Source organism: Indicator indicator, chromosome 14 (genome assembly GCF_027791375.1).
Source record: "Indicator indicator isolate 239-I01 chromosome 14, UM_Iind_1.1, whole genome shotgun sequence".
In the NCBI taxonomy this organism is placed as follows: domain Eukaryota; kingdom Metazoa; phylum Chordata; class Aves; order Piciformes; family Indicatoridae; genus Indicator; species Indicator indicator.
In genome coordinates this window covers 23998015-24025294 of record NC_072023.1, presented here as the reverse complement: position 1 = coordinate 24025294, position 27280 = coordinate 23998015, and the positions used below count along the sequence as shown (strand labels likewise).

Sequence of the window (27280 nt, the reverse complement as noted above, 5' to 3'; positions counted from 1 at the left end):
TACAAGCTAAAAATCATGATAATAATCACTCCTGTACAAGGTGTTTCTTGTACCACATTGGACAAGAGTGTTTCTCCCAAGCCAAGACTGGGATAAGAGTTCAACTCCCAGCCAGGCAATGTAATGGTCATGATTTAAGAGGTTCTTGCATGGTGTTTGCCCTGGTAAGAACCTGGAATGACTCACTGGAGTCACCAGGAGACTGAATCTGGATACAAAAAAGCCCAGTTAAAACTCAAACTGGCCACTTCTGTGAAAGACAATAAAAAGCATTTTTATAAATACATTAATGCCAAAAAGAGGGGCAAGAAGAACCTCCACTCTTTATTGGACTTGGAAGGGAATATTGTAACTAAAGATGAGGAAAAGGCTGAGGTACTAAATACCTTTTTTGCCTCCATTTTCAACAGCAAGGTAGGAGGACTTCAGGACAACTGGCCTCCAGAACTGGTAGATAGGGTCAGGGGGCAGTATAATCCCCCTGAAATCCAGGAGGAAGTAGTGAGGGACTTGCTGAGCCACTTGGATCCTCACAAGTCCATGGGACCAGATGGGTTCCATCCTAGGGTGCTGAGAGAGCTGGCAGATGAACTGGACAAGCCACTGATTACCACCAGTCCTGGCTCACTGGAGAGATCCCAGAAGACTGGAAACTGGTCAAGGTGATGCCTATCCACAAGAAGGGCTGGATGGAGGAACCTGGAAGCTCCAGGCCTGTCAGCCTGACCTCAGTGCCAGGCAAGATTATAGAGCAGATCATCTTGGGGGCAATTACAGCACACCCGCAGGATGGCCAAGGGATCAGGTCCAGCCAACATGGATTTAGGAAGGGCAGGTCCTGCCTCACCAACCTGATCTCATTCTATGCTCAGGTGACCACCTGGTGGATGTGGGGCAGGCTGTGGATGTAGTCTGCCTGGACTTCAGCAAGGCCTTTGACACTGTCCCCCACAGCAAACTCCTGGCCAAGCTGGCAGCCTGTGGCTTGGACAGCAGCACTGTGCTGGGTTAGGAACTGGCTGGAGGGCAGAGCCCAGAGAGTGGTGGTGAATGGTGCCACATCCAGCTGGAGGCCAGGCACTAGTGGTGTCCCCCAGGGATCAGTGCTGGGCCCCATCCTGTTCAATATCTTTACTGATGACCTGGATGAGGGGATTGAGTCCATCATTAGTAAATCTGCAGACAACACCAAGTTGGGAGCAGGTGTTGAGCTGTTAGATGGTAGGAGGCTCTGCAGAGGGACCTTGCCAGGCTGGACAGATGGGCAGAGTCCAACAGGATGGCATTTAACATGTCCAAGTGCCAGGTGCTGCACTTTGGCTGCAACAACCCCAGGCAGTGCTACAGGCTGGGGTTGGAGTGGCTGGAGAGCAGCCAGGCAGAGAGGGACCTGGGGATACTGGTGGACAGCAGCTGAACATGAGCCAGCAGTGTGCCCAGGTGGCCAAGAGAGCCAATGGCATCCTGGCCTGCATCAGGAATAGTGTGGCCAGCAGGAGCAGGGAAGTCATTCTGCCCTGTACTCAGCTCTGCTTAGGTCACACCTTGAGTGCTGTGTCCAGTTCTGGGCTCCTCAATTTAAGAAGGACATTGAGACACTTGAATGTGTCCAGAGAAGGGCAACGAGGCTGGGGAGAGGTCTCAAGCACAGCCCTGTGAGGAGAGGCTGAGGGAGCTGGGGGTGTTTAGCCTGGAGAAGAGGAGGCTCAGGGCAGACCTCATTACTCTCTACAATTACCTGAAAGGAGGTTGCAGACAGCTGGGGGTTGGTCTCTTCTCCCAAGCAGCCAGCACCAGAACAAGAGGACACAGTCTCAAGCTGCGCCAGGGGCAGTTTAGGCTGGAGGTGAGGAGAAAGTTCTTCACAGAAAGAGTAATTGGCCATGGAATGTGCTGCCCAGGGAGGTGGTGGAGTCACCATCCCTGGTGGTGTTCAAAAAAGGATTGGATGTGGCACTTGAAGCCATGGTTTAGTTAGTCATGAGGTTCTGGGTGATAGATTGGACTTGATGATCTCTGAGGTGTTTTCCAACCTTGTTGATTCTATGATTCTATGAAAATGTTACCAACTCCAGCTTTGCACAACTCCTGAGCGCTCCTGGCTGTAGGGAGGCTAATTGAGCTGATCCATTCAGCCCAGCCTCTCTCTCTTTCTCTCCCATTTTGCCATATTCCCAGGGTACTCTCCAACCTCAGAGCATTTGACTACTACAGGAAGCTCAGTCACAAAATCAGGCACAATTTTCTAAGCCATTGACCTGGATTAAGTTCTCCCTAGCCCTTGATGCTGAGTAGCTTTTCCACAGAGAGACTGTGGTGATTACCAGTGAAGCAGAAAATAAATAGACTTCATCAGGGAGGTAAATGATGGAGAAAGCATCATTCCTTTAGATGGGGAAAGAAATAACATTAGCAACAGCAGAAGGACCAGCATCATACTGGAGCAGAGTGGGATGGATGGCAATCCCACCTGGACAGATATTTTTAGCACTCGTTTCCTTAGCAGGAGAAAATCACTCTGAAGATCACTGCTTTTCTGCCCAATTTGGCCCCTTTCTAGCCTGCCCTGTGCTGATTTCTCTTTATGGCCTATAAGCATCCCTAGGAAAGAAATTTTTACATGGATATTTTACAGGCCAGACAAGGATTTATAAATGCATTTGCCATTGCAAGAGGATGTGCAAGAAGGATTTGAGAATGTGCTGTCATTCATCAGTCTCATAGACACACATGCCCAAGGGTCCCAGAGGGACCAAGGTATTGTTCTTTCTTGCACTCCAAGAGACCACACTACAGCTGAGCAGCCCACACAGGGAACAGGTCACTTGCCACAGCAGCCATGGAGAGAGCCATGGTGAGCAGTACCTGCATGGAGAGGGCAAGAAAGGTTTCCTGTCTCAGCAGAGCTACAGCAAGGAGAGTGGAAACTTACTACCCAGGGGCAAGCACACCAAGCCCTGGCAGGATCTGTGAAAACTGACTGGCTATGTTCACTCGTTTGGGATGTTACCAGAGTAGGTAACAGCAGCACTTGCCTCTGCAGCTGCCTGCCTGGGGCAGGTCTCCCCACAGCCCACACAAAAGTCTCACCACATGGAGCAAGAAGGGATACCAGCTACAAGATGAGCCCTGCTTCCACCAGGACTCAGGCAAAGGACTCAGTGCTGGAACCTCGGCTGTGCTGTGTTCTCTTGCACACTTTCCTCTTCTCCCCAGCTAAAAAGCTTCTCTCACAGATGCAGGTGAGGTTTCAGCTCAGGTGGATTCAGAGGCTCTCAGTCTACATCTTGCTGTAGGTCATTGGCTCCATGATCCTTCAGGGACAATGTCAGGACCTGTTTAACATCTTCATCAGTGACACAGACAGTGGCATTGAGCGCACCTTCAGCAAGCCCGCAGATGACACCAAGCTGTGTGGTCCATTTGACACACTGCAGGGAGGGGATCCACCCAGAGGGACTTGGACAGGTTAAGGCCCATGCCAGCCTCATGAAGTTCAACAAAGTCAAGTGCAAAGTCCTACACCTGGGTTAGGGGCAATCCCAAGCACAAATCCAGGCTGGCAAGGAGTGGTTGGAGAGCAGCTGGGAGGAGAAGGCCTTGGGGGTGTCACTTGGTGACAAACTCCCCAGGAGCCAGCAATGTAGGCTTCCAGTCCAGCAGGCAGATGTGTACTGGGCTGCATCAAGTGTGACAAGCAGGACAGGGAGGTGATTCTCCCTCTTTATTCTGCTCTTGCAAGACCCTACCTGCACCACTGCATCCATCTCTGGTGCCCCCTACATAAGAGGTACATGGAGCTGCTGGAGAGGGTCCAGAGGAGGCCACAAAGATGATCAGAAGGCTGGAAAACCTCCCCTATGGGGACAGGCTGGGAGAACTGGAGCTGTTTAGCCTGAAAAAGAGAAGGCTCCAGGGAGACCTTAGAGCAGCCTTCCAGTACCTGAAGGGGGCCTGCAAGAAAGCCAGGAAGGAACCTTTTACAAGGGTTTGTAATGATAGGATGAGAGGGAATGGGTTTAAGCTTGAGGAGGGGAGTTTGAGACTGGAGATTAAGAAGAAATTCTTTGGAGTGAGGATGGGAAGACACTGGCACAGGTTGCCCAGGGAGGCTGTGGATGTCCCCTCCCTGGAGGTATTCAAGGCCAGGCTGGATAAGGCCTTGAGCAGCCTGGGCTGGTAGGAGGTGACCCTGCCCATGGCAGGGGGCTTGAAACTAGATGATCTTCAAGGTCACTTCCAACTCAAACCATGCTATGAATCCATGAATCCAATGCCCTCCCTCACCATTGTCATCAGCCATGAACTGCCTCAGCCCTTTCAGTTTGACACAAATCGCATTGCTTTTGCAATGGAGGGTTAGCACAGGCAGCCAAATCCAGCTAAGTTCCTTGCCCTGCGGTCCCTCCTCATCCAAGCTGGCCATGGGCCATGGCCTTTATGAGGTCTGGTAAGGTTCTTCTTGCTTCTCAGAGAACACCAAGTGCGCTGTGTGAAACCTCCCCCAGTTTCTCACCTGTGAAGTAATACATGGAGCTTATGGAAAGCCTTAAGTAGCTGCCATGGAGATGGAAATTGCTTGACCTCTTTTACAGAGAGAGTTATCCATGATTAGGGGACTTGAACATCTCCCCTGTGAAGAGAGACTGAGAGACCTGGGGCTGTTTAGTCTGGAGAAGACTGAGAGGGGATCAATGTCTATAAATATCTGAAGGGTGGCTGTCAGGTGGAGGGGGCCAGGCTCTTTTTGGTGGAGCACAGTAATAAGACAAGGACCAATGGATACAAACTGGAACACAGAAGGTTTCAGCTCAACATGAGGAGAAACTTCTTTACTGTGAGGGTGCTGGAGCCCTGGAGCAGGCTGCCCAGAGAGGTTGTGGAGTCTCCTTCTCTGGAGACTTTCCAAACCCACCTGGATGCATTCCTGTGCATACTGTCTTGGGTGATCCTGCTCTGGCAGGGGGTTGGACTGGATGATCTCTGGAGGTCCTTTCTAACCTCTAATATTCTGTGATTATGTGATCAATGTAACAAGCTCCATTAAGAAATCCTGCACTGCTGGGATCCAGAAGAACTTCAGTATGGGCTGACTTCAAAGCAAGCATGCAATTCCCTTACAGGCTGCAGAAGTTTTTAGGCACACCAAGATGGCAGAAAAGTGCCATGGCTTCCATTCAGGGCTTTCAATTCCCATTCAGATCCACTTTCAGAGGAGGTGTTTGTCACCATCACAATCTCCTGAGTGAACCCAAGCCACAAGAGCACGCAGGAGCATCTGTGAACATCTGCCAGGAAGAATGGAATTAGAACAAAATGAGTCCTTTTCCTTTATGTGCTGCTTTACTCTTTGCACTCTGCAGACTTGTCACATTTCCCAGAGATATATAAAGCCTGCCATGAAAAGCTTGTGCCAGTGTAACATGTACAATCATCAAGACCCTTTAAGCACCAGTCCTCATCCTTTCTAATGATCAGACTCAAAAAAATGCCTGTTGCAATCTATTTATGTCACCAGACTCAAATTGTGCTGTATTGTTGCTCCTACATGAGCCATCACTGGGACGCTTTGGGCAGTGAAATATAAATCAAGTGGAGTAAGAAACTTTGGCACTTCCACCTCCAGAAGAATTTGCTCACAGTTGGTGCTAAGGAAGGAGCTGAGACCATAGCCAAGAGAACACAAGCAGACACAGCACTTTCCTTACTTTTTATATAAAATAGACATACATTTTCTCTTGCAAAGACTTTGAGCATAACTCCTGTATGTGAAATCTAAACCCCACAGAGAAAAAAGCAAATTCCTGTAGCACTGACATACATCCAGCTGCTGCAAAGTGTGAAGTGACTGGTAAGATCCATGGGCTGTTTTCTTATTGTCTTTTTTTTTTTTTTTTGTTCCTTTAAAGATATGCACAACTAATTAAAAACAAAAATTAAACAGAGATAAGAACCATATCAACCAAATGCAATGCAAACCAACTCCTGCACGAGAGGAACATGCAGCATGACATCCACGTCAGGCAGAGATTTCTACAGTAGTGCAGTTGTAGAAGCCATAACTTTTACAGAGGATACCACTGGGGGTATTTTCCAGAAGAAAATGTTTTCAGCAAGTCAGTACAAATACGGCAATCAACTTTTCCACACAGTCACTGAGGTTACCTGAAGCAGCTGTGCCACATGGAAATACCAGGGAGTGCCAAGTGCCTTTTTTCCTTTTTTTTTTTTTTTTTTGGTGCCGGGTTTAAATGTACACAAAAGCAAAATGGTGCATCTTGAAACTGCTGCAAGAAGCTCGAGGTTGAGGGAAAAAGCTCTTTAAGGGCTAATAATTTCCAAAGATTCTGCATAGAAATTGAGCACTTGGTCAACTTAATCACATACAAGTTGAGAAGACATATCCCAACCACTTCACTGAGTTGGTGGAAGACTGGAGCCAAGGATCATACAACTGGATTCTAAATAGTCCAACTATTAACATTGGAATTACAACACCTTCCTTGACCAAATATTGCATGCCAACTGTTGGCCTGGTTTCTCTAACTGTTGAGAAGATTTTATAGCTTTTAGATAGTTTTAGGAGTGTACAGCCTCCCCTGAAAGTTAGGCTCTTTAATTTTGTTTTTTGCTTTTTACTTATACTTCTTCCATTCATGTGCATTCATGCCCACACACCCCTGTCCTCATCCAGGGCTCTGGAATTAAGGCCATTTGCACTGCTGCATTCACTTACTTTTGGGCCAAAACAAGTTACCTACACACTTGTAGGAAAATCTATTCCAAGGAGGCTATGAGAGAGGGAAAACGCCCCCCACTGATTTACCTGGAAGGATGGAAAAGGAATGGAAGTGATGACTGCTGGACTTTAAGAAATAAACCAAAATTAATAATCTGAAAATATTATTCATGGAGAAAGGGAAAAGCAACACAACAATGTTTTCCATTCAGAATTAAAATGAATAGCGAGTACACAGGAGTCCTGTCTAACCAGCTCACCTTTAATGTTCCACTCTAGTCCTTGAGAGCAGTGAGGTTTAGCCAAGGCAGCTTGCAGAGAGAGTGCACTTGCTCCACGCCCAACAGAACTTCAGTCATTTATTAATTTGTAATCATGCTGAGCGCTGGAGTTGGCAGAAAACAATGTATTTATAGCTCATTATTTTAGAAGCTGTGCAATGCTAGAGGATTCTAATCATCTCCTATGATTAATTAAGATAATATCCAGTTTACCAGCCGGTAAGTCACTCGATTTATCTTCTACACTGCATTTCATTTTGGTGGAGGTAACTCATTTCATATCATGCTCCATTTTTCCTCTTCATCTGCAATAAACCTTTCACAAGATTATTGCCCTGAACAAACACAGTGTTTCAGCACGGCTGCCAGTGAGACATGGAGTCAGCTTCAAACTTCACAAGGGTTGAACTGCTTTGGCAGCTTATGGTCTGAGCCATTCCCCAAACATACTGGGGACTGCATTGCTAGGGAAAGTGCTAGCTCAGGAAACAGGGTTCCTTGCTGAGCCCTCCTCTCTCCACTACTACAATAAACCCAGCTGCAAAATGCAGACTCAGCCCTTCAGCATACAATTGTTATCCAGTTCAACTGAGGCTAAACTCCATGGATATGTTACCTGCTGAATTCAAGAGAGTGGCTGAACATACTCCATGGCTTCCAGCCAAACCACCTCCCTCACCAGGAGGATAATCTAATTTTTCTAGGTTATTCTGCAAGAAAGACAGTTTTGCAAAAATGCTAATCCTTCTCCAGGACCTGGAAGGGGAGGAAACCAAAGCTATACTATACTTTAAGGTGTTCCCTGGTTTTAGGTGGTCAGGATGGCTTTGATAGGCTTGTAGGATGAGAATGAGACAATAATTTCTACCAGGTCTCTCAGGAATGACAAACTAAGATTTAAGCCAAAGCTAAAAACACAAACCTAAGTCTTCCCCCTCACAAAGCATTGCTATAAAAAATACAACTTCTGTATCTGAAAAAAAAAAAATGTTTTGTTTGCCACAATTTAAAGCTGTGGGGCTTGTAGAATGTATAATATTTATTTAATATATCTTTCTGAGGCAAAGTTTATAGCTGATACATATTTTTAAATGAGATGTTTCTCCTCCCACCCATGCTTCAGCCACACTCTTCAGATGCCTCCTCTGCAGGGGGCTTTGCATGGCACTGCTGTCAGGGGCAACACCAAACACCGCTCTGCCAGCCACAAAACTTGCCTCCATGCAATGGTGCTGCAGGCAGCCTGCCAGCCTGGGCACACGAGGCTCTGGTGAAGCTGCCCCAAAGGCAGGCTCACCTTGGAGAAAGGCAGACAGCTTTATGGTCCAGATACCTCTGAACACCCTAGCAATGAACCATCTACAACTTTGCAGTGCATGGTGGGAAACTGACTGCTCTCAGAAGCCTTTTTAAGATTTGTTTTCCCCACCCCATGGGACTCTGCTGGCACCACCTGATCTCATCCCAGCCACCTTGGCAGTGCCCAGCCTGTGCAAAACTGCTCGATGCACAGTAGGGCTGCTTGGGCTGGGAGGAGAATGGAAACCTCACCAACAAGACTTGCTTCTTTTGGTCCTAGACGCTCTCCTAGGGAGCCGGTTCCAAGGGAGAAAGCTCAGAACTGTGTCACCACCTTCTTCCCACAATGGTCTTTCCCTCCAACCTCTGCACAGGTATAGGCACTGGCCAGTGGCCAGTGGGGAGCAGTGCCTCTCAGGTCCATTCTCTTCTTGGTGGATGCACAGCCATGGCTCTAGCAGGTCCACAAGTCCTGGCAAGGCAGACATCTGCACCGGTCTCCAAATGAGACTGAAGTCATGTCAATAATTTGTCAGTAACTTGATCACTAGTAGCAGCCAGACACCAAGCTTTTTAAACTAAGTGCATGGCTGTCCCATCATACTCATGGGGGTGCCATGGCCAGCACCAACTAACCCAGGTGACACATATGTCACTGCCACAGAGGCTTTTCCTGCCATGCTATCAAGGCATCACATTCCTCATCTGAACTGTCCCTTGCTCATAATGGCAAACCCTGTGCCGCTCTCTGGCAGGGACTGTCCACAACCAAGCTCACATAGAACAACTCTCACAGCAGCTTCCCACTGCAAAGAGGAACAATCTGCTGACCTACTCTGATGTCTAAACCATGGCACCGAGCATGCTGGCACCGGCACCCTCTGTGAACTGGTACAAACCCTGGTGTAGGCAGCAGCAGTGCTGGTTTTGCAGGGACCAGTACGTTCCAGTGTGCTCTGAAGCCATCTCCTTTAGAAACAACATTGGGGAAGTTTCTAAAACACACCTTGGTGGTACTGTGTTTTTTTAATTTCAGATACCACAAGTCACAATGCCCAGCCACAGCCCAATGGCCAGCTGCGAAGCATACCACCCAATTTGTATAAAACAGAGAAAATATAAAAAATTATTATTATAAGTTAAATAAATAAAGCTCAAAAATAAAAGCCCCAACTCTGAAGAGAATTTGTTTTCCCACTTCAGTATTTAAAAATAGAGATTTATAACTGATTAGCTATAGTTAATTTTCTGTATCTTTCTGGGGAAGGCATGAGAACACTTTACAAAGTGTTTTGTCATCACCATGGTACATGGGCTTTGGCCCTGCACACACACACACAAAAGCCTCCTTAGTACTTTTCCGAACTAGGAATCTTCCCTAATCTCTCTGTGGCTCTACTTTGCCTCCTATATTGACCAGATCCATTGTTTGGTTGCTTATGGGGACTGGACAGGAGGGACAAGCAATCCCAGAGCTTCCCAATCCCAGAGCTTTCCATTGCCTTACGATGCTTCCCTTTTCTATTTCTCTTTTTTTCCAGAGTAGTCATTATTTGGCCTGCAGGCAAAGGGCAAAGGGTAAAGCCTGACCCTGAATTACTGCTGTCTTACAAGTAAAACATTCAGGTTAGGTTTTCCTGCAAGGTATCATTTGTTCTACGTGTAGAATTATCCTTCCAGGGTGATATTCAGATACTATTTTCCCTTTCTTTAGAATCATTTCCAAGTCACATTTAGAGTTGTAAAAGTGGCCACCACTTCCTCAACGTTAACCCCTTGAAACCTTTTTATATGACCATTTCCTGGCTCATATGCACCTGTCAGCACTTCAACAAAGCCCATCAGTGGTACTTAATGTGAATGAGGTGAGCTCGTGCTGGGTAACAGGAGGTACTACTTCAGCCCTGCCACAATGGATGAGTGCTTTGTTTCCATGGTTTCCCCAGTGATAACCAAGATATTGAAGGTACATGTCCCACCCATAGTTCTGGTGTGATTAAAATGGGTTCAGCCTAAACATAAATCTTGATTAAAGAGAAGTTTTCCTTCATTCTCCAGCATGTGCTACAGGCACTGAGTATCTCCTGTAACTTCAGTCAAACATAAGCATGCATTCAAATATTGCCTCCTGTAGTCAAGTCCTATCAAAGTTCTTTCAACATCACTTGGAGCAATAGGCTTCCACCATGCTTTTCTCCAAGGGACATGGGTTTCTTTCCACTGGTGACTGAATGCTATGTTTGGTCTTTCTCCTGGACTTCCTGAAATCGTTTCTCCAAGCGATCCAGTTTGGCCAGATTCTCCTTCAGCAGCTTGCTGTTTGGAACCAGCTGTAAAGCTTTCTCATAGTAGCCACGGGCAGTGACATAGCTCCCCTGCAAAAAATATGAGTGATAGACCTCATTCACATTCTTTGACATAGAAAGTTCTTTCCTTGGGACTGGTGAAGACCAACACACAAAGGAAAAAGTCTTTATAAAGCTTGATGTTGTTAGGTGATGAAAATACTTCATTATGAAACAGAACACCAAGTGCCATCAGCCCAAATTGGACCAAACACACATGGCAAGAAGTAGACTTACAGTTTTCTCTTATGCTGTACCACAAGAGTTGATTTCAGTCAGAAACAGGAGCACTTGAGGATAGCACACAATGTGACTCCTTAAGGCCCAAATCATAATGATATGCTGAAGTATTCAAGAAGATAAGCGACCACAGGGCAAGCTGTTTCCATAGAGTGCATAAAGATGTCTAATGCAGCACTCCGCATCTTTATTAAATTAATTAGCTAGAGAGGAATCTTAAAAGTTTACTGGCAGTGACATTTGTCTAAGGTAGGTCAACAACTGAAACAGAAAAACTTTTATTAATTTTTTTGTTGTTAATAACCTTTGTTGAAGGTTGTTCCCTGCAGCCTGCCCTCAAGATGAGATTTCTATTACAGGATACATATTTCCCAGCAACCTGTTTGGGAAATTCTAATTGGGGTGGAGAGATTTTCCTCCCTTTTGGATAAAATATGTTGACCACACTCACTACTCACAAACATGCAGTTCTTAGCAGTCTCTTAGCATTTAACAGCCTAAGGAAAAGCAAACTGTCCTACCTTGATGTGTTCAATGCCTCCCATGTTCATCCAAGCCTGTGCTTGGTCTGGGTTGAGCTCCACAGCCCGTTTATAGCTCTACAGAAAGAAGAAGCATTTTTAGGTTGTCTGACTCTTTAGACAAAAATAGTGCTGGAGAGGAAAGACAAATAAAAGTTTTCTTTCCTTCTGAATCTATTTAAAATATAATTTCACATTCCTCTCATACACAGTGCATGTGATGAATTTCAGTTTCTTTACAGCAGAGGCAACACAACGAACTGCTACACTGTGGAGCACAGATGAGGTTTTTTCTTCCCACAGCACCATATAAGAAGTGGCACCAATCCCTGCAACCCTCTCCCTGCTACCCTGCACCACTGGGGACTCCTGCACATCAGGGTAATTTCCTTGGGTAAGTGCCTGCCTACCAGAAGCCATGTGTGGGCTGCAATGCTCCTTTTCTACAAGGCTTTGATTGGGAGGTGCAGCACACTACAGCACAGCCACTTGCTTGGAGGTTTCACAGAGGCCTGAGGGCAATGCTATCCCTCCCCACCACTTCTGCCGCTCTGCATGGGAGAAGAAGCAACAAGGACCTTCTGAACTCTATCAAACAGCACTGGTTTTATTACGTCACAAGAGGAAAGGATTCAAATAATCTCTAGGGATATGAGAATATTCAGAACAGTGCCAATAATATTCTGTGCTATTATTTAATGACAACATAATTTCTGAGCTAAAGAGCCTCCTGCTCCACAAGATAAGCCAATCTGTCAGCTGTTAGGTAATGAAGTGAGATGTAACAACACAGCGGGCTCTCACAGGTCCCCAGGCTTCCAGCTGCCACTTAGAGGTGGCCATCACCAGCAAGAGGGACTGGGGCTGGAGGACCGTTGGTCTGGTCAATGAGAAAAAGCCTAGGCTCCTCCACAATCTCACCACAACTCTGCACTTAACCTCTCAGATCAGGCATCTTTATTTCCACACAGAAATGAGGAAAGAAGTTGCAACTTAGTCTGGCAAAGTTAGGTGCCCCATAACTTTAACTGTACCACTGGTGAACTACTAAGGTCCCAAGGTCAACAGCTGGAGTGCATACACCAGAGGGTATTAGATGCATTCAGTCAACTCTATCTTTTAACCTATAAAACTATCCATAGGGCTTTGAGAAATCATACCTCAAAAGCCTTGTCAAGGAGATTCTGTTCTCTTAGCTGGTTTCCTTTAGTGAAAAAGAGCTCTGATATGACTTTGGGATCCTTTGGTTTCAGCTGAAGAGCTTTCTCTGTAGCTTCAAGTGCCTGTGAAAAGCAAGAGGACACTGTGTTACTGTGTTACTGTATTCTGTGCCTTTCCACTTCTCACATTTTCCTCCCACCACAAGAGTCATCTTCCTTCTTCCCTTGTTTGTCCTACGTCATTAACACATGTGGAAATGAGGTTTTTAGATGCCTGTGGCTGATGGGTAGTGGAGCTGCCTAGGTTCAGTCCCAGTACTTAGACAAACAAACGTGTGTGAGTGGAAAAAAATAAATCTCCCGGATGTGTGCTAAGGCATGTGATGTGTCTCTTCAGAGAGGGAGTGTAAAATCCAGTCCAAGCTCTGTGTGTGAGCCCACAGGACAAGGGTACCCCATGAGCACAGTACCTTGGCATAGTGCTCCTCCTTGCTGTAGATGGCTGACAGGAGGCGGTAACACTCCAGACACTCCAGATCCTTGCTGAGGACACGGTTTGTCATCTGCTCAGCCTCCTTCGTCCGCCCCATCACTGCTAAAACCTGCGCCTGTGGAGCCACATTATCAAGGGTTATGACATTAGAGAGCTCAGCCCCCCTACATGCACAGTGCTGCACCCTGGGGCTGCTGCTGCTCTTTCATGGCCTTGCCCTGGCCATGCTGCCCCACACTCACCAGAGCCAGTCGGATCTCTCTGTTGGAAGGCTGCAGGGCTGCTGCCTCTCTGTAAACCTGCAGGGCTTCTTCATAGCGTGCAGTGTTGTAATACAGAGCCCCCAGCGGGGACAGGATCTCAGCCTTCCGTGACACCTTCAGCGCCCTGCAGTTTAGGAATGAGAGATGCTTCCAGGTAGTGTGGCCAGGAAAGCAGGAGAGTGAGCTGTGTCTTGTGCTAAGATGGAGCAGTGAAGCTCCGCACTCTGCGCATTCCACACTGGGCAGTACTCATATAAGGTGTCAGCGAGGGCTGAACATGCCCACAGCAGCAATCCCTCTGGCCACCTAAGGACTGGGTTGTCTGCAAAGTGCACATCAACATGCAGCAGGGCTGGGGATGGCTGATCGCAAGGAACTGGATGTCAAAAAGGAAGCAAAAAACCCCACCCAGCCCACCCTGCTGCATACTAGGAGTCAGATGTTGCCTGCTGGCACTTTCTGGGAAGGGCCAGAGTTCCAGAGGGTTCCAGAGGGTGTTGGGTTGTGCAGCATTCATGGACCAGCTTCAGTCAAGGTGGATGTCATGCTAACAACCTGTTAATGCCACAAAATAACCTCTGACTTTATCATTAGGTCATCATCCCCAGCCAAAAGCATCAATCTGTCCATCCTGGGGGCTTGGGAATGCTCTAGGGAAGTCAACACTGCCTGAGTCTGTGCTGCCTCTCCAAGCACCCCCCAACCCCAGCCAAACAAGCAAAGACAAAGCCGGTTTTGAATCGTTGGAGAAGAAAGGAAGAAAAACCCAAACATGCACCTTAGCAGAGTACAAGGGGGAGGAGGGAAATTTCTGTCTTCCATCCTAAATTCTTACCTCTTATACCATGCTTCAGCCTCCTTGTTCTGCCCCAGGGAGCGGTGAAGTCTGCCCAGGTTCATCATGGCCACGTGGTGAGCAGGGCTTAGGCGGATGGCCTGCTTGTAGTGAGACATGGCTTGCTCAGGAGCCCCTGCAGAGGAGAGCAGTTGTTGAACTGGTGCCTCAGAAAAACTTTGTCATGAATTCAGCACACAGCAGTGCTCTTGATTTCTTTCAGCTATGTGTGTGTGTGAGCCATTTTGATAAAGAACTCCTGTCTCAGCCTTTCTAGAGATTAAAAACTTGCTGTCTAAATGAAGATTTAAGCTCCAGTATCTGGAGATGATCTGGAGGAGTAGATTTTCCTAGAGGTGAGTTTTTGCAAGCCAGGGGTAGGGTCACCAGAAGGAGAATGCTGACTGAAAGCACTCTCCTATCATGCTGCCAGGGGAAAGCAGCCCTTGTGCTGAGGACAAAGTCAACCCCAGAAAGGCATGTGTCCCATCTCCTGGTAGGGCTTCCATCCTTCTACCTTGGCCCACTGGAGAGATGGGCAATGAAGACACAGAGAACAAGCCATCCTGTATTCCCTACAGCCCCACAAAATTTGCAGATTGTTTCAGTTCTTTGCAAACAGAAGCTACTCCTTCCCCTCTGCTGTGCTGCCCTACTCAGTCTCTGTGCATTGCTCAACAGAAGGGGGAGCAGATGCTAGCGACCTTGGGTCAATAAATCCCAAAGCAGAGGTGCCCAGGTGCCTGTTTCGGAGTGCTCAGGCACCGTATCTGTGCTGCAGAGAAGCCATTGGGTGGCACTGCTCCACTGTGTGAAAACATCTGCCAGTGCCAGGCCTGCAGCCCTGACTTAACCGAGCACCACAGTGTGGTGAATGATGCCTGTGCCCAAGACTACATCCCAAATAGTGGCAGGACATGTCCCTACATGTTCAGCTTGAACCACCTCTTCCCTCTCCCTTCTGGAGTGGGGAGGAAAGTCTTGGGGCCACTCCGTCTGGGTAAACAACCTCCCTGGGCCAGTTAGGGTAAACAAAGCTCAGGCGACATGCTCATGGTGGCTTTGTTTAAGGGTTATACTCACACTACATCTGGTAAACCATCATTGCATTGGTTGATTACTCTGTTTACCAAGGATGCTCACTGGACCAGTGTTTGTGTGGCAAGTGTTAAATAGGGTTGTTTTGGTAAACCAGTGCTCCATGCTCCATACTCCTTGCTGTGTGCTTGTACCTGTGCTTGTTCCCATGTGCGTGCCCGTGTTTGCCTCGCACCTTGCGCTGCTGAGAGATCCACTTTTGTCCAGGACTTGAACCGGTGTGTCCGAGTGCATCGCTGCAGATTGCCACCGTTGCCCGACTGACCCCTGAGTGAAGGGACCGATCGCTGAGCGAGGGAACCGTGGTAACCTGTGTGCACCACCTGTCCTGGACCGCTACAGCTGCCCTGAAGTGAGGACATCGCTTCGGCAGGACCAGCACCTTCCTGGCTGATCCCCGCAGATCGCAGAAAAGGTTGCCCCTGCCTCGCAGAGAAGCTGTGCCCTGCGACCCCGGTGACAAGGCTTTTCCCCCAGAGCAGCAAGCTCGTTTTACACAGTGCACTCCACAAACTGAGTTGCAAAAGCCTCCAAGACTCATCGGCAAACTCCCAGGACCCTTTTGTTCCGAGAGAAGCTGCAACCACGCAGCATGGCACCACGAGGTTGGCATCATTTCAATTTCTTTATTATGGTACAATTTCCGGAAATACAAAACAGTATTAAGAAAAGACCTTGCAAAGTTCTTCAGTTAGTGACTAAGCTAAATATTTCTTCATAGAGTTTCTGTAGTGGTTTGTGCCAAACTGCCTGTTTGTGGGCTTACTGATCCCTGACAAGCACTCACTCCCCCCCCTCTACCTCTTTCCAAACTAGTTTCACTTTCTAGACTTCCAGATTTCCTCAAACTGTTTACAAGTGCCCGTATATATATACATTCTATGAATTGATTCTTTCCAACTGAATACTAGGACCTGTAAATATCAATTGTAAATAACTTGTAATATAGTGTAAATAAATATTTAGAAAACCTCTATAAATATCTCCGCCGCTTATTTTCGGCGACAATTTACATTTCACATCACACAGAACCCAGCAGCAGGCAAAAGCAAGGTGCCAGGAACTGCCCCCAAAGCCTAAGCTTCTGTCGCTGTCTGTTCTCATGATGGTTCTCCTCAGGAAGGATCTTGCACTGCTTTCCTCAGGCTTTCCTTTCCTCCTGACTTTCTGCTGAACACATGAAGGGGCAGAGGAAGCTGCAGTGCCTCGGCAGTGTGAGTGCTGGATTTGTAACCTCAGTGCTTGGTTAATGGCTTTGGACACTCCAGACCAGACACTCTCATGAAAACCAGTACACAGCTGTGTCCATCTAGCTTGGTTTTCCAGAGACTGTCTATACAACATCACAGTAACACTGACACTTGTCAGGGTCTCCTTTAGAGGAGAGCACAGGGACCTCTGCACGGAGATTTAGAAGCACTTAAGATACATCCAAGGTCAACAATGTATCTTTCAGGGGAGGACTTTTCAAAACACCAGCAGAAGCCTCACCTTCTCCCACCAGAGGCAGATGTTTTTGAGAATCAGATCTACAAAACATCTTGGGAAGTAGCTGTGCATGCAGCTCAGTCTGTCAGTCAGCCAATGCCTCCCGTACCCAGTACAAAGGGGTAAGGCACATGTCGTGAATAAGGAGGAGGATGGTTATTAATTTATGAATTACAAAATATGAATTATGAAAATGATTGGTTATTATTAAAATTATTAATAACCTATTAATCACTTTTATATATTGATTCTAATGCATGGTTGTGAAAATATATCCCATAACTGGTTTATTATATACAATTTGATGCGATTAGAATATTTACAGAATCAATTTCTAGTTAAGGGAACGAAGGGTGCAGTTCTGCCACTCGTCCACCAGATGGTGACTCGACAAGATGCTTGGCGGCTGTAACTATGTGCAGAGAGATTTACAATGTCAAGAGGCAATTCAAGCTGGAGTATCACTTGGCTAGGCACAGGTGCTTTGAATTGAATGTTACTGAATGTTGCACACGTGAAAAGATACACTGCGTCTTTCTTTGTAGCGAAGCAAGTTGCTGGATCATGCTAGGTGCTTGCTGCTGCTTGTTTGCCCAGGGCTAGTCCATCTGGGTGGTGACATTCTTTCTCCTCCCACGGCCGTGGGAGGGGTGACTTTCCGCTGATTGGCAGCTTCCCTTGGCAGAGTGGTCCCACGGCACAACTGCGGCAGCCAGGGGCTGGCAGGACCAGCATTGGGAGTGGTCCTGCATGGTGGAGCCGGGTCCTTTGGGGTCGGCCCTTGCGGTCGGGGTGACGGTTCCTGGTGGGTGGGGTCAGCCATCTCCGATCCTGGAGACGGGCTTTGGGGAAGGGGTGCAGTGCTTCCCCTCAGCTCAAAGTGGAGTTGACAATGCCGAATCTCTCGTCGACTGCTTCCCATTAAGGTGACAATGCAGTCCTTGACTTGACTCAAAGGAGAGGATGTCTTTCTCTCTCTCTCTTGGGAAATCCTGGGTTACATTATCCTGATGGCACAGGGTCATGGAGTGGTGAAGCTCCGTTTATCTCCTGCGAACAGCGGGGGTCATGCAGAGCGCATTGCTGCTTGGTCAGCTGCTTATAGCTGCAGCAGATGTTGGACTGCCGGGCTTGGGCTAGTCCTTCCCCCTCTGGGCTAAAGCTTATCCTTGGGGTGTCCAGTCTTCTGGAAGACGTGACTGGACTTACGATGCTGGCTTTCGTAGCTTCAGCGAAGGGATCTCCTTTGCTGGTTCTTCAAGCAGCTCGGGGAGCTGGCTTCTTTCTGTATTGCAGAGGCCTCTAGTATGCTTGCATGTGGGAGTGAGAAGACTTAGGGGCTCTGCGAGCTTACGTAGCTCACGCAAAGTGAGAGCAAAAGGAGAGAGCAAATTGGTAAACAAGAGGGGTAATACTTATGGATTTCTAGAGGCTGGATCTGGCCAATGGGCACATTTGTCAACAACCTGCTTTACCCTATAGAAAGGATGAAGCTAGAATTATGCCCTTAGATGGAAAGAGCATGAGTATGCCATGCAATGGGTGCATGTAGCTGTTTACCCCTTAAGGAGACATGTTGGTGCCTGGGCCTTTGTCCCCCTCTCCAGGAGGGAGGGTGGAAGGGGGGACTTACCAAAACATGTTGGGACAAGTTGACTGGTATTTGGGGGCATCATTCTGGACATAGGGTGCCTTCACCACAGCACACTGCTAAAGGAGACACACTGAGCAGATACTGTGACCATTGTAGAGCTGCCTAGGCCATGGTTCCTCAGAGCTGATGACTGCTGGAGCCTTGTTGCACAAAATCCTGCAAGTAATTGGCATAGCACTTCAGAGCATCACCTCCTGCCTGCAGGAGAGCAGCGCAGCCTGGGACATGCTCACTATCAGCCAGCTCTTTCACACCCTGGCAGGCCTCCAGGAAGGTTATTTACACATCATGCCTGAAGTATGAAACCTCAGTGATTTCTTTTTCTTGTTGTTTGTGTGTAGGGAAGTGTAAGAGTAAACCAGTGTGATAGTTTTAAGACTGTCTTTAATTTTTCTTCACAAAGTTCAAGCAGAAAAGTGAAAGAATGCAAATAAATCACAATTGGGCGTAAGAAAGCAAAATAATGACTATTCTAAACACTTCCATTGGAGAGAGAGAAACATTTAAGAGTCAGTCAGTACTCAAAACAAGTTACGGGCAGTCAGGCAGTCCGTCTTCTCTCAGTCTGTCTGCTCCGTTCTTCTTCTGGCTGGATATAACACACACTCGCATACTGACTCTGACAAGCTAAGTTTAACAAAACTCTTGGCTTCTTGGCTTTCTTCCCTTTTGCCTGCTTGGGGGGAACGGGGTGGGGGGGAAGAAGCACAGCCACTCTCGGGGCCAGAGAGCTTGGTTGTGTTTTTCTGTTGATTGTACATATTTGCAAATGTTGTTAATAGTGTATGTTTGTGCATATTCATTACATTTCATTATAGATTGTGGTTTTGCTTGTAAATACAGCTTCATTTGCTTCTGGACTGAGCTAGCCTGATTATTGTCGGGGGGTGGGAGATTTCAGCTTTTCAATGTAACAACCACGAACAGTTAGTTTTGGCTTTGGCAGGATACCCAAGTGTGCTGCAGTAGGATCGAATCCCAGTTTCTGGCAGGAATGAGGCAGTTTATCTGGGTTGGGAAGCAAAGATGAGTGCAACATCAGGGTGAAAGTGCTGAGGTATTTTTATTATTTACAAGCTTGAATTTTGCCAGGGCATAAATTCAGAACCTCAGCTTCTGTCACTCAAGCCACGATGTCTTTGATTATGAGTACTCAGTTTTGGCTTTATATTTATTTCAGGCTGGCACTACATAAGAGTGATGGCTGAGCATCAGCTCAGATGCTGGATGGCCAGCTGCAGACTAAGGACCACTGGAGCTGGGCACAGTGTGAAAGGGGTAGAATGGGTAGCATCTATATACTTTTAGCCTATATTTAATCACTGAGTCTCAGTTCTGTTCTGGAGGGACTGGAGCAAGACAGAAATTTGATTTCCACTTGTCGTCTACCAAACTTGGTCTTGCTTATAAAGCTGTCAATAAAAGGCAGCAGTTACAATGGCATTTTTTGTTGTATTTGTTATGTGGATGCCAGGAAGTGCCTGGGTCCAGGGAAGTTATATGGAAACTAGGAGCCCAGAAAGAACGGCATTGGATGCCAATAAAGAGCTCCTGAAAAATCAATTCTCATCACAGAATCTTAGGTTTTGTTTCCACAGATGATTGACTACAAAGGCTGAGTGTCACTGCTATAAAAACAAACATGGCTTTTAAACCACAAAGTGCAGCTTTGTCACAGAGCAGAGCTGCAAGTGCTCCAAAGACCATAATGATCCACTTATGTGCCTGGGATTTGGTTTAATGTGGCCATAGTTTGCTGGAGAACCAGCAGTATTGTCAGGGTGCTGCCCAGTTCAAATTGAAGAGGACAACTGCCTGTGCAAAGATGGGAAGAAAGAGTGAAGTGAGCCTCTGGGCTGAGTGCCACCACCGCACAGTGCCCATATTGATCACACAGCTCCATGCACTCTGCTGTCTCAGCAGCTCAGGGATATTTATTGCCAAGCTACGGTGGAGGCACACCTATTGCTCTGGAAGCTTTTGACACCCTTTTAGACGTGTAGTGCTGAATGAAACAAATCAAAGCAAGTAAGCAGAGAGCAAAGTCCCTTGTGCTTTCTCACTTACCAATATCAACCAAGAAAACGCCATAGTTGTTACGCAGATCGGAGCTCTCTGGACAGTTCTCTATGCCAGCCTTGTAGACCTGCTCTGCTTCCTTCAGGTGTTCCTTAAAAGAGACAGATTGCTTATCCATGACAGAAAGGGTGTCAGCAGCCCTTGATGCACACACACATTTTGTGACTGTTTCCTGGCTGCATGGGGAGCTCAGGGACCCAGCCTACCCCACCCTCAAGGACACCAAAACTTTACCCCCATGACATGGACACCATATAGCTGCTGTCTGGCACCCCAGAGGAATTTAAACAGCTTTCCTCTGCATAGGGGGATGCATTGCTGTGTATCTGCAACTGGAGCTACCTGTGAAACAAAAATAACAGCTGGAAAAGGCAGCCCCTGTGCAATATCAACAAGCCACAGCTGGGCACGCACCCAGCTGGGAAACACATAGTGACTGGGGCAGAATTGCTTCTTGTTGAGAAATAGCTGTTAGCTGGGAGCTCATCTATTTTAAGTTACTGTTTTAATGAGCATCTCACTAGCTAACATTTCCCTTCTGGAGCTCTACTATTCATTCCCTAAGCAGTGGGGAAAATGTAAAGAAGGAAAGCTTGGTGTGTGTGTGATGGCTGGGGGGTGGGGAGCTTGTGCAGGGGGTGAGGGAAGTTGGAGGAGGCTGGGGGGCAATGACAAAGTGGCACCACGCCACTCAACCTTTTTGCATAGGTTTCAAGGCTTGTTGCTCTGAGCATTTCTAGAAAATGCTGGCTCCACTTAGCCTGAGCTCTAGGCAGCCTGGTCCTGAAACAAACATGAGGTGTCTTGTTTGAATGAAATGGCAACATCGTAAGGTTTTCATTTCCCTCCAGTCAGCTAGTGCACTACTGCCTGCATGCTCACTAGCAAGAATTATCAGAGTTTTCCTCACTCCCTAACTTCAGAGCTTTGCTGCTGGGTGTATTTATGGAAGGAAGCCCTGACTGGCAGAAACAAGTATGGTGCAGAGGGGTGTCAGGCAAGCCTGAAGCATCAAAAAAGCTTTTTTCATTTCTTTCCCTTCCATGGAGTGGCGCAGCCCTATAGAGACAAGCTCCACAACATCTAATGATGCTCCTATGTGAAAACAGTCACCCAGGTCTCTGCCAAGGAAGACCTGGAGCTAGCAAGGCAAATCTCCTGCTTGGGAGCTGAATCCATGTTGAAATAAGAGGTTGTGTCCATTCCCAGCTACAGATTCTTCACTTCTCAAGTCCTGCAAATTCCAGAGCCTCCGAGGCTCTGCAGCTGCTTAGATGTGTGAACTCTGTTCTCACCTGTTTCAGCTCTAGAGAGCTGGAATCAATCACACTAGGTGAGCCTAGCTTGCTGAAAGCACAGGGTTTGCCCTGGGTAAATGCTTTCACATTTATTTGATGAAGGTCAGCCAGCAGAAAAGATAGGGTGTGATTAAACAGAAACATGCTTTTCAAATGTGCTTAAGTTTGGACATTTTTGATCATTTCATTGGAATTTGATACCATTATCAAATGGTGGGAAAAGTGTAGTGATCATCAGAATGCCTAAAATGAAGAGCAGTTTCTTGAGAGAGCATCTGTGTTCCTGAGATGACGTAAACAAGCATATCTTCAAGCTTTTCTGTATTAACTTCTTTTCCTCTGATTTTAATTTTCAGTCAAGGAATGTGGTTTTTTGTGCACATATGTCTGTTTCCTTCATTTTATTTACTGATCATAAACCTGATCGCTCACCAATATCCAGCACTTACAGCATTTTTATCATGGTTTCATCGCTTTGTCGGCACCTAACGTCCTGACCCTGCGTGCCTCAGGCTCAGCATAGTCTGGGATGATTTCCCTAACAAAATATTTGCATTAAGCACAATCAGAAGTTGGGAAGCGGGGGACCAGCTTTTTGTGCAAGAGCTTTCTCTCTCACAGCCTCTCCTCTTCTTGGGATAAATGCTACGATTTCACCAAGACTCGATCCTCATTAACACTTAGTAACGCCACTCCCAGACCTTCATGGAACGTTCATCAGCCTCACAAAATTCAGAAGATAGGCTTAAAAATGTGTGAGATTTTTTTGTGATATTGAAGAAAAAAAAAATCTAAGGATCTCTCAGCTGAATTCCTGGGGTTTTAAATCTGCCTTTTTTATGGCTTGGTTTTCCAGTCTGGTTATGCCTGAGCAGGCTCTTCTCTGCAGATAAGTACATTAAAGATTTCTTTTTTGTAGTGTAGGCTCATACTGCTACACACACACAAAAATCACTTGAAGCCAGAAACTCGGGCCTCGAAAGAGCTATCAAGTAGAACAAGATGGCTGATGCATTCCCAAGAGCTGAGAAGGTGCAGCAGAGTAATTCCTGAGGAGCCAGTGTTACAGGAGTGCTGTGGAAGTGGTGAACAAACACAACTGATTCCTGGCATTTGCACCAGTGCAGTGATTATAGAAAACAAGGAAAAAAAGAATATACTGCCAGCAAGCTACAACGCCAAGCAGTCAGAGCAGTGAAGAAGGGCAAGCATTTGTGAAAGGCTCAAACAAGCCAAACTATTTTATACAATGTGGTAGGGTTTTCCCACATCAGCCTTGCCTTCAGAGTAGCTATCAGTGAGAGAAAAGGGCAGTTACATGAGTTAGGGGCCAGTTCCTGGTGCATTAGTCCTCTTAGGAGCAGGTTTTTTTACAGGTATATGAGGAAAGGACCTGCAAGCTCCATTTCAGAATCATTGCCTTCAAGGTAGGGGGGAACACCCTGTGCAGGACCGACCAAGGCAATCCAAGCACTGTTTCACTGAGCCATGTCCACCTGTCTTACCTGCTTTCTTAGTGCAAATTGGGAGAAGCAGTAATTTGTTACGGGCACACTCACCTCACATGAGCTATTCTAACGTGCCACTCATGCCACTTCAGCCCCTTTCTGTCCCCTGCCAGCAAGAGGAAACCATTTGTACTAACTTCCCCAAAGCTCCCCAGTGATGCTGTCCATGCAGACTGCATATTGTCAATCATTCACAGATGCCCCTGCAGCTGTGAGACAGACTCTGGGCCACAAGGAGACAGAAAAAACATTTTGTAACTTTTAGCCATTTGTGATGCTATTGGTTGAACAAAGAGGAGAACTGTGCTGTGTAGCAGTGGCAGAGGGCACCCAGCCTAAACTGCCACAAGAACCCAAAACCAAAACATGGAGTCTTGTCATCATCCCTTGGGAAGATGTCAAAACTTCTGTTTTGTACCCCTCTGGGAAGCATACATTAGTGTGCTTCTGCATCCCACATCCCAGGACAGCCCCTGCTGCTATCACTAGGATTGGTATGAGAGGCAGGAGCTGCACAGTTAAGCAATCATCTGTGTGATGGTTTGAAACTGTCTTTTTAGTTTTTCCTTGCAAAGTTCAGAACAGAGAAAGTGAAAGAGTGTAAATAAGTCACTATTGGTTGTAAGAAAGCAAAATACTGATTGTTCTAAACACTTCCATTGGATAGATAGAAATGTTTAAGAACTATTACCCAAAACAAAGTAGGCATTCTGCACATTCTGCGTTCTGCAGTCGGGGTGGTTGCTGGGCTGTCTGGCTGCTGTTTTCTTCTTCTTCTCTTCTGGCTGAAGATAACATGTACTGACCTTGGCAGCTAAGTTAACAACTTTCTGCTCTAACTAACTCTGCTTTCTGTACAAGGAGGGTCTGGGGGGGAAGCACCTGGGAGAGGGAGGCCCCTTTGGGAAGGGTCCCCTTTGGGGGGAAGCAAAGAGAGATCAGTTGTGCTTTTTCTGCGGATTGTATATATTTGTAAATGTTGTGAATTTTGTATATTTGTACGTATTCATTGCATTTCACCATAAATTGTAGATTCTGCTTTGTAAATACAGCTTTAATTTGCTTCCAGACTGGGCTAGCCTGGTTATTGTCAGTGGGGGGGGGAATTTCAGCTCACACCGACACACTTTTTATTTTTGGCGCTCCAACTCGGGGCTTGATTGCTTGTATGATTTATTTCTGCTCAGATTAGGAAGCAAAATGAAGCTGTTTTGGATTCTGAGTCATTCTATTTCCTCTGTTATCAGTGTGATTATCTACAGATGGGCCATTTCCTGCATGATAGACAAGATTGTGAGATATGTGGCATATAAGTCGTTTCTTTGGGTTAAGAACAAGTTACTGAATGCTGTTGAATTCTGTTGTGGTCTTATTGGGCTTAGAAGATATGGTAACTCAACTATGAATCTGCTAGCAGACACATTTGAGTTTGTTACTCCTCTTACAACTACAGAGGGTCTTTGGAACCAGTGGTACCCTAGATATCTTGTGCTAGCCTTAATTTTGTTGTTTCTTGGAATAATCATATGGCTACTGATAGCACTGTGTCAGGAAAGACATAAGGCTACTTGCTCTTCTGACCTGAGTAGATGTAAGAGGAAATATAGAAAAGCTCAGAGAGGTTCGGAATTGGTTTCTGATTCTGATTACGGTGACCAGGAAATCACAGTTCAGGTTTGTGAGAAAGCTGCCGATAGTTTTGACTCAGAGCCAGCAGCAGTAGCTGCGGGACCTTTGCCTGAATCTGAGATAACAGACTCGGGTACACAGGCAGACATAGTTACACAGACAGACTCGGCGACACAGACAGACTCGATTACACAGGCAGAGAGGGGTACACGGGCAGACAGGGGTACAGAAACAGACACAGTTGCGCAGAGAGAAATGGCTGTGCAGGCAGACATAGTTACACAGAGAGAAATGGTTGTGCAGGCAGACATAGTTACACAGACAGACTCGGCGACACAGACAGACTCGATTACACAGGCAGAGAGGGGTGCACGGGCAGACAGGGGTACACAAACAGACACAGTTGCGCAGAGAGAAATGGATGCGCAGGCAGACATAGTCACACAGAGAGAAAAGGTTGTGCAGGCAGACATAGTTACACAGAGAGAAATGGCTGTGCAGGCAGATATAGTTACACAGAGAGAAATGGCTGTGCAGACAGACATAGTTACACAGAGAGAAATGGTTGTGCAGACAGACATGGTTACACAGAGAGAAATGGCTGCGCAGACAGACATAGTTACACAGAGAGAAATGGCTGCGCAGACAGACATAGTTACACAGAGAGAAATGGCTGTGCAGGCAGACATAGTTACACAGAGAGAAATGGTTGTGCAGGCAGACATAGTTACACAGAGAGAAATGGCTGTGCAGGCAGACATAGTTACACAGAGAGAAATGGCTGCGCAGACAGACATAGCTGTGCAGGCAGACGCCATTAACGAGGCACAGTCTCCTCCTCCTCCCTCTGCTGCCCAGACGGATGCAGCAGTGGCTGCAGGATCTCAAAGCACACCTCCTGCTAACCCTGCACAGACCCCCTCTGCTCCTGCCTACCCTGCACAAAATTCCTCTACTCCTTCCAACTCTGCTGTGAATGTGAAAGCCAATCCAGTAAAGTTGGTGGCCACTGTCAGCACAAAGCGCAAAGGAGCTGCAGGAGGAGATGCAGATGCTGCAGGAGATGGTGCAGATGGAGATGAGGGTCCTTCTACTCAGGGTCCCTCTGTTAAGAAAGATCCTTCTGATGAGGAAGAGAGGGTTAGCCTTAAAACTCTGGCAGACCTCTTGAGACCCCACATGGATGATGGAGATGTAGGTCAGGATGTAGACCCTGCTAAATTAGCAACTGCTGGCAGTGCCTCTGAACTCAAGGAAATTGCATGGAGGATTACAATAGGAATATGGGGACAGCGGCCTCAGGATGATAAGGATGATAATGATGATGATGATGATGAGGATGACATACAGTCAGCTAATGCACCCAGACAGGAAATTAGACATGTGAGGAAGGATTACATCAGAGGAGATAATGAGCCAGTCCTGTCTTGGCTAGCCAGGTGTTTTGATAGGGGAGCCCCAGCATTGGTGGTAGGCGACAAGTCGGCCTCTCAGTTGGGGATGCTCTCAAAGGATACAGGCATAGACAGGCATCTAGGCAAGTGCATTGGTAAAGTTTCTCTGTGGGCACGCCTCCTACTGGCAGTCTCGCTGAGGTACCCCAGCAGAGATGATTTACCATGGAACCCTAAGCCTTGGACCACAATAGCTGAGGGAATCAAGCATCTGAGAGAGTTTGCTGTGAGAGAAGTGGTGTATGGAGATCATAAGACTCTGAATCCTGATGAAATTCCTGTTGGAACAGGCCTTGCCAAAAAGCTCATTAAGCTTGCTCCTCCTAATTATGCTACTATTCTGGCAAGCAGGATTGTGGCAAGAAATTATGGTGGAGTGCCTCCCACTGTTGGCCATTTCACTGACCAAATGAGGGAGTTGGAGGATAGTCTCGCACGTACTTCTTTGGTTTCAGCCATTGAAACTCTGTCTGGAGAAATAAAGAATTGCATGAAAGAGCTGAAGGAGGAACTTAAAACCTCCATATCCAACTTGATGAAGGGGGATGATTCTGATTCCTCTTCCTCCAGATGGATACAAGTTCAGATGGATACAATTTCAGCTCATACTGACACAATCTGCTTTGTCTGAGCCCTGAGAAGATGTTAAAAACCTGCAAGTAATCCCTGTTTTCTGAGGAAAGTGGTACCATCTTTTTTCCCTACCACTTACTCAAGTCACTGGAGGATGAACAATCTATATAGAAGAGCAGACAAATTATTGATTGACTTACCAACAACACTTTCTATAGGCAGAAGGCCTCATGAGTCTGTAATGGTTCTATAGCTCTGTTGACCTTACAATCAATGGTTCTAATTAATAATTTCATATAATATTAAAAAGCAGGTGTTACTGC

General features: G+C 46.7%; 1 protein-coding gene across 2 annotated transcripts in view; it reads right to left on the bottom strand.

Annotated features, from left to right (window-relative positions):
* Window positions 1-5702: 5702 nt before the first annotated feature.
* TMTC1 (transmembrane O-mannosyltransferase targeting cadherins 1) overlaps window positions 5703-27280 on the bottom strand; it is a 166294-nt gene continuing 144716 nt past the window's right edge. For both annotated transcript variants that reach the window (XM_054387139.1, XM_054387141.1), the window contains 7 exons: window positions 20484-20586; window positions 14177-14312; window positions 13321-13465; window positions 13056-13193; window positions 12586-12708; window positions 11426-11503; window positions 5703-10694 (listed from right to left, as the gene is read on the bottom strand). In XM_054387139.1, coding sequence (XP_054243114.1) covers window positions 10554-10694; window positions 11426-11503; window positions 12586-12708; window positions 13056-13193; window positions 13321-13465; window positions 14177-14312; window positions 20484-20586 — 864 coding nt within the window. In that variant the 3' untranslated portion in view covers window positions 5703-10553. The remainder of the gene's footprint in view (window positions 10695-11425; window positions 11504-12585; window positions 12709-13055; window positions 13194-13320; window positions 13466-14176; window positions 14313-20483; window positions 20587-27280) is intronic.